Source organism: Papaver somniferum, chromosome 9 (genome assembly GCF_003573695.1).
Source record: "Papaver somniferum cultivar HN1 chromosome 9, ASM357369v1, whole genome shotgun sequence".
NCBI classification, from domain to species: domain Eukaryota; kingdom Viridiplantae; phylum Streptophyta; class Magnoliopsida; order Ranunculales; family Papaveraceae; genus Papaver; species Papaver somniferum.
Window position 1 is genome coordinate 61,953,906 of NC_039366.1, and position 7,856 is coordinate 61,961,761.

Below are 7,856 nucleotides of genomic sequence, written 5' to 3' on the forward strand. Positions count from 1 at the left end.
AACATTTTGATAGAATTCTGCATAAAAGGGAGATATTATGACCCATAGTCAGGCCTATTCCTATGCACATGCCAAACTCATATATTTGGCATATATGCACCCACTATGGGTATGTCAAAGTGCCAAACTCATATGCCTATGTGTCAGTAATAACATATAGGCATACACGATAGAGTGTCCATCGCTCAATGGTCATAATCACGCTCGCTGGTCTTTAAAGCGCCAGCGGTAGTCAAGTTGTCGCTCGCTGGTCTGATCAAAACTTATCAGATCCTCATCCAACGGCTACTATTTTTCCCTCTATAAATACGTAATTTCAAACTCATTTCAACTCACACCAGAATTTCTAAATCTCTCTAGATTTTCTCAATCTTCAATTCTTTTCATCACTCTTCCAACTCCTCATAGAGCATGGCTGATAATAAAAACATGGATGAGTTCGCTGAGTTCGTGGCGAACGAACATGCTGCCGAAAATTAAAGAGTTGTTAATCGTGCCAATGTGCAAAGTGAAATTAGGAGAAGTCAAACTAGGAGAAGTCGAATTAGGCGAAAACCAAAATTCACTACTGCGGAAGATGAATGTATTTGCAGGAATTATATTTCTTCTACTGATGAGACTTTATTCGGAGATGCATTATACCAAACATTTTGGCTTAGGATTTTCGGGAAATTTCAAGAACAATCAATGAACCTCAACAATCGTGATGTTTGAGAGTTGATTCAACGCTTCACTACAATCAATTAAGAAGTTACTAGGTATGTTTTTTTTTACTTCAGCAAGAAGGTCCAAATTTGAGGATGGTGAAACCATGATGGAATTTCAACAAATTGGTCGTGCGGATGGTGAAAGCATGATGGAACTTCAACAAAGGTGTCATGCGGAATATCGTCACATCTACGAAAAAGTCTTCCAATTTGGAAGTTGTTTCAAGATTTTAAAATATTTGCCCAAAAATTGTCCAATATTTATATTTTAATTTCTCAGTTGTCTACTTAAGTTCTTATGTTTTAATTTCTTAATTGTCTAAGTATTAAGTTTTAATATTTGTTTAATCTATTAAATGTATTTTTAATTAAAAATAGAATTAAGCTTAAATTTCAACAATAATCGTCAAACTTAAATTTCAACAATACTCGTCAAAATTTTAAATTCATTAATAGTCATTTTACAAGATATAAAACTGCACAATAATAATTAAAAATAAAAATTTGGGACAATGTTCTTCATCTTGTTAATCTTCTTCATTTCACCATATTTCCAATCAATGCGCTCATGAACGGGGTTTCCTTTGTTTATCTTCTTTTTTAGCTTCAAATTTGTTTTTCCTTGATTTTCCTTGCCTTGAACTTTTTTTTGCCTTTTCTTAGTTGATGTTTTGACTTGGTTAATATCCAAAACTTAAAGACTTCTTTGCTTCTTACCTATTTCTTTATAACTATCACATATCTTCTTAATGACACCTTCAAGCACTACTCCGGAAAAGTCAAGTTGTGTTGCCGAATCAAGTTGAGTTTAAAATTGTGCCAGAAATTCGAAAAAAAAAAAATTATATTGAGAAATAAAGAAATTGAGATTGAGAAATTTTTTGTGTAAAATTTTTTGGGGTAAGTTCTGAATTTGAAAATTATCTATTTATAGCGATAAAGAACTAGCCGTTGGCGCTAGAGTCAACAGCGAGCGATATTCATGGGAGCGCTGGCGGCAAAGACTTTATTCGTTAGAGTGAGGGCTATGGAATGAGTGTTAAAAACACTCATTCACTGCCAAATTGAGTGAGGCCTGAGTGAAAGAGGGTTTTTCTGACCATGGAAGTCCAAAATAAAGAGACTAAGCGGCTAATGATTATCCGCTTGGAGAGATTTTTTCACCTCAAGCGGCTTAATATATGCCTCTTCGCAGTTTTTTTTTTTAAATAATAAAACCTAACGGTGGGTCCCGCATCCAAGAGTTTTAAATTAATAAAACTTTTAAAAATAGGTTTGAGAGGCAGATCTTCAGCCGCTCAACATGTTTTTTTTCCCATACGGCTAAAAATCAGTCGCTTAGTCTTCCCTTTCGTCCACTCTTTCTTTCCAATGAGGGTATGAATGATTATTGGTGAGTGAGTGACTATTCTCACTCCATAGTAGCACCTAATTTGACCAAAGTGAGTGATACTCATTCATATTGAATGAGAACACTCACTCCATAGCCCTTGCTCTTATAGTCAAAATCGCTCGTTAGAATTTCGGTCGCTCCATGGTTTCCCCATAATGGTACAATTAGTTTGCCATGCCACCGAGTACGCCAAACAACTTTTGTTTTTTGGCAGGTGTGTAGGAAGAGGCCTCATGGATGTAAAATTCCTCTTTACAACCACTATACGGGCAGCCGCAATAGCGGCATATCGGGGCAGTCGCTCCAAGAGCTTTAATGAGTTCCGGTTCCAAGCCAGGAACCGGATAACCAAACCTGTTCCCTGTAACTAAAAAATATCATATCTTCATCGAGGATCGATCCGTTGACAGGGTCTGTTTTTACAGGATTTAACAGGCCCATCTCGTCCGTTAGATGGAGATGTAATAACGGCTTGGATTATACTTAAATATTGTGGGTTATCCGGGTTAAACGAACCCATTTAGTACTGGACGATTAACTTATTCACGCATTTTGTCTTCTCCTCCCATCTCCTCTCTGACTCTGTCTATCTTCCAGCAGCAATCTCCATTGAAAAAAATCAAAATAAAAATGAAATACAATAAACAAATTATCTCAATTAAACGATTTGAGACTCTTCCATAAAATAAATCAGAAGTTCATTTACATATGCATCAACAAAACTATGAAACCCTAGAAATCAAAATTAAGATCACTTCGCTTCTACCTCTTGATTATTCCGTTTGTAGCAAAAATGGTTCTTCAGAAACTGAATAGATGAAGATGAAAAGAGATGATTCCTGGAGCTTGCCTAATTTACAATCTCATAAATTAGTGTGATTTGATGATTTTATCATCTTCTCTTTTATTGCTGATTTTAGGGTTTATTTTTCCCCTTAGTTAACAAGTATGTGAAAGTAACTGAATTAAAGGAAGTATGTTAAAATATGGAGATTTGTTTATCTCTCGTGGAAGAACAGGTTGGGAATTTTTTCATGGAAAAAAAAACACGAGAAGACAAGAACGTACAATATGGGTCTGTTTAATCCGGATAACTGACAAAATGTATGGATAATCTGAACCGTTGTTACATCTCCATCTAACGGCCAAGATGGGCCTGTTAAATCCTGTAAAAACAGGCCCTGTCAACGGATCGCTCCTCATCTTCATCATCTTTGTTTAGAGAGATAAACCTTCAGAGAGACAGTAAAGAACGTTATGTTGCCGCCATTTTTACATGGCCACAAAAACCGCTCTCCCCTCTTTTCTTCTCCTTTGTCTTCCAAACAAACCCTATCGGAACCACCGCCACCGCCACCAATCTCTTCTTCTTCCACCATCCACCACCACAACAACGGTTTCAGTACTTTCTCCTGCTCGACCCAAACCCTCAAACCCACTCACTTATTCAATTCCCTTAAACCCTAATCCTCATCCTCAGATTCATCCTACTTACCCTTCACAAACTGTAAGCAATCTTAACTCAGATACTGACAATCTTGATTCTTTCTCTGATAATTATCACCATTTACTTCGGCTTTCCATTCATCACCATGATTACAGCCTTGCTAGAGCTATTCATGCTTCAATTCTCAAACTTCAGGAAGAAATTGATTTACTCAACACTCTTATTGTTGTTTATGTCAAACTTGGAAAACTTACTGATGCCCGGAATTTGTTTTCTTCCTTATCCTCTCCTAATGTTGTCTCTTATACTTCCTTGATTTCTGCTTATGCTAACTCGAATCGAGAAAAAGAAGCTATCCGTCTGTTTTTTGCCATGAGAAGTTCTGGCATTCAGCCCAATTCGTTCTCTTTTGTTGCAATTTTGACTGCTTGTGTTAGAATTTTGAATTCTAAATTAGGTTTTCAAGTCCATTCGTTAATTATAAAAATGGGTTATTGTTCATATGTCTATGTATCAAATGCACTTATGAGTGGGTATTTGAAATGGGGTTCTGTGAATTCTGCTATTCAAGTGTTTGATGAATTACCCCAACGAGATTTGGCGTCCTGGAATACTGTCATAGCTGGTTTGGTTAAGGATTCACAATATCAGAAGGCGTTTGAAAGGTTTCGCGACTTACAGAAAAGTGATAGATTTTGTGTTGATCATTTTACTATTTCGAGTTTACTTACTGCGTCCAAGGAATCGTATGGTTTAAGGGAAGGACAAGAGATTCACGCTCATGCTATTAAGACTGGGTTTGCATCTAATGTTAGTGTGAATAATGCTCTCATTGGGTTTTATACTAATTGTGGTAGTGCGAAAGATGTGACTTCTGTTTTCAAGAAGATGCCTGTTAGAGATGTTATAAGTTGGACGGGAATGGTTACAGGATGTATGGAATTTGGATTGGTTGAATCAGCAATGAAGGTTTTCAATCGGATGCCGACTAGGAACTGTATTTCTTATAATGCGCTTTTAGCCGGGTTTTGCAAGAATGGAGAAGGCTTGAGGGCTTTGGAGATGTTTCGAGGAATGTTGGAGAACTCCATGGAGGTATCAGATTTCACTTTGAGTAGTATAATAACGGCCTGTTCTGTGATTACTGATGTGAAGGTCAGCAAACAGATTCACGGGTTTGTTGTTAAATGTGGCTGTGGGTCGAATAATGCTTGGATTGAAGCTGCGTTGATCGATATGTGTATGAAGTGTGGAAGAACGAGTGATGCTCAGAAATTGTTCACCAAGTGGTTGTGTAAGCATAACGAGTCGATGGTTTGGACGTCGATGATTTGTGGGTATGCTCGAAACGGACAGCATAATGAGGCAATGTCCCTTTTCTGCGAGATGCAAGCTGATGGAGGAGTGAGGGTGGATGAAGTAGCATCTACTGCCGCTCTTACTGTCTGTGGAAGTTTAGGGTCCTATGATATGGGGAAACAGATCCACTGTTATGCTCTTAAGTCTGGTTTTCAGTATGATTTACATGTAGGGAATGCTACTGTTGCTATGTACTTCAAGTGTGGAAACATGGAAGACGCGGTTAAGTTTTTCGATCTGATGCCAAAACATGATATAGTTTCATGGAACGGTTTGATCAGCGGACATGTTCTTCACAGGAATGGAGACAAGGCATTATATGTGTGGTCGAATATGGAGGAAATGGGTATAAAGCCAGACTCCCTCACATTTATGTTACTTATTTCGGCTTTTAAATATACGAACTCAAACCTGTTAGATCGTTGTCGGGAGTTGTTTATGTCCATGCAAAATCTGTATGGAATAGAACCAACTTCTGAACATTATGCATCTATGATCAGTGTATTGGGTTACTGGGATTGCTTTGATGAGGCAGAAGAAATGATCAATACCATGAATATTGAATCTGATGCTTTGGTATGGCGTGCATTACTCGACAGTTGTAGATTGCGATCAAATGCAAACCTTGGAAGATTGGCTGCAAAACATCTTCTTGCTATCGAGCCAAAAGATCCTGCTTCATTCATACTTGTTTCTAATCTTTATTCGGCTTCTGGGAGATGGCATTGCTCTGAGAAGATTAGAGAGGAGATGAGACTGAAAGGGTTGAAAAAGAACCCAGCTCAAAGTTGGGTCATTCATCAAAACAAAATCCATACATTTTTCACAAGAGATAAATCTCATCCAAGCACAAAAGATATCTACAGCGGATTGGACATACTCATCTTAGAATCCATAAAAGCTGGATACGTCCCTGACACAAGCTTCGTCCTTCACGAAGTAGAGGAACATCAGAAGAAAGAGTTCCTGTTCTATCACAGTGCAAAGCTTGCTGCCACATATGGACTCCTGACGACGAAAGTGGGAAAACCAATTAGAGTTGTGAAGAACATTCATCTGTGTGGAGATTGTCATATGTTTTTCAAGCATGTTTCGTCTATAACCAAACGAGAGATTTATCTCAGAGATGTTTCGGGTTCTCATCGTTTTAAAAATGGTGAATGCTCTTGCAGAGATTACTGGTAACTTAAATTTCAAATTAACCTTTTGGTGGAACCCATCTTTTTGAGACTTTGTAGTAATGAGTATATATGTTGTAATGTAAATTCTCAGTTACGAAAGTAACAGTGTCTCATGAAATTTTGTTAGATTTCTGATTTAGTAAAATACATTCATACTTTCTGCCGCATAAACTTGAACTCTAGACTGCGGACTTGAACCTCTCACCTCACCTATGAGTGTCATGCCCCGACTCCTGACCGAAAAACATAAAAAAGGGAAGAAGTTGCAGAGTTTCCTGTAACTTGAGAGAGAGAGACAGAGAGAGATGGATTTCAAACTTGCAGCATTGAAGCTGACGAGTGGACAGATGAAGGATGTTTTAACTTCAAGATCTGGCATGACTTTTGGTGGTACACTTTTCCAGAGAGCTTGGGTTCAGGTTTTGTATTCCTCCATCAAAAACGAAAGAATCATTCCTTTTTTTCCCAGGCTTTACTTCATTTTTCAACATGTTAAACAAATGGAAACTGCAGGGAACTCTGGTTGCAGAAATTAAAAAAGGGTATTTCTATCTAGATGATGGAACTGGGATTATAGAACTTCAACTTTCCAACGAACACCTCCTCCGAAACTGGAAAATAGGTTCTCTAATCTGACAGTCTTCGGTTGTAACTTTTTCTGCAAAAATGGTGTATCTTATTGAATTTCTCTTTCGTCTCTTTTGTTTGTGTAGGAATGTATGTGATGGTTGTTGGTTTGCTCGTAATGCGTACAAGTGAATCTCCATTGATCAGGGTAAGCTATATTCTTTGAATTTATATGGGATCATTTAGAACATGAATGAAAAAGTGCATTTTTGGTGTTTGTGGTAATTACTGACTCGGAGTTTGTGAAACAATCAAGTATAGTTATATGAACAAATATAGTTTTCAAAGGCTAACTAGGTTAGATTATCTAAGAACAACATTAACGAAGAACACGATTACGAGATAAATTATTTTTCTTGTTTGATCAAACATTTGTTAAACGATCATAAAAGAACATTTGTTGAGCAATGGAACTTGTGCTTGTGGGATTACGTTTGTCATATGTTTTTATTGTTAGTGTTAATGTTGCTTTGTAATGCAGGTTCACAAAATGGTTGATCTTTATGGGTCTCCTGATAGAGAAGCAATGTGGTACCTAGAAGTGATTGAGGCTTACAAGCTGTTTTATGATCTCTCATTTGAAGAATGAACCATCATTTCATGTCTATACTATTACTAGGTGTTCAATGCTGCTCAACTTGATGGCTTGATATAACCGAGTTAGTTAGTTTAATATATAGATACTTTTTACTCTTTATCGTCATTTGTCCTCCTTTTCGAATTATAGATTCACCTGGAATTTCTAGTATTCCTCTGCGGACACTCACCAACACTGCACATTACGAAGTTCAAAGATGACAATCCATTCACTCAATTAGAAATTTCTGTTTGTTAGACTACCTCTCAGACAAACTCTTATGAGTTATGACCCTTCAACTTGGGACGAGGAGAAAAAAAAGATAGTTACCCAAGCAATCTCTCTTCTATTCCAGTTTATTTAATTGTTATTCTTATTTTATTGCATTCTCTCATACTTGTTTGAATATTGTTTTGTTTTGTTTTAAACTTGTGCAACTTGCAGTGTTGGCCAAAGAGCCAATCTTGGTCGGTCAAGATAGCGTGCTCGTGTCCCCAAGGCGTCCGCGTCTCAGTCCTGATAATTTTGATATTTTCTGACGTGTAATTAAACATCAATTCGAGAA

At 37.3% G+C, this 7,856-nt stretch overlaps 2 protein-coding genes across 2 annotated transcripts; both read left to right on the top strand.

Moving 5' to 3' along the window:
- Nucleotides 1-2,665: 2,665 nt before the first annotated feature.
- On the top strand, nt 2,666-6,186 carry LOC113310823 (pentatricopeptide repeat-containing protein At5g03800-like). Its single transcript, XM_026559621.1, has one exon. It carries the CDS (start codon nt 3,377-3,379, stop codon nt 6,089-6,091), a length of 2,715 nt encoding a protein of 904 aa, XP_026415406.1. The 5' UTR covers nt 2,666-3,376; the 3' UTR covers nt 6,092-6,186.
- LOC113310824 lies at nt 6,186-7,640 on the top strand. The gene is made up of 4 exons (XM_026559622.1): nt 6,186-6,506; nt 6,601-6,709; nt 6,801-6,862; nt 7,196-7,640. The coding sequence occupies exons 1-4, from the start codon at nt 6,393-6,395 to the stop codon at nt 7,301-7,303; spliced, it is 393 nt and encodes a 130-aa protein (XP_026415407.1). The 5' UTR covers nt 6,186-6,392; the 3' UTR covers nt 7,304-7,640.
- The last annotated feature ends 216 nt before the right edge of the window (nt 7,641-7,856 follow it).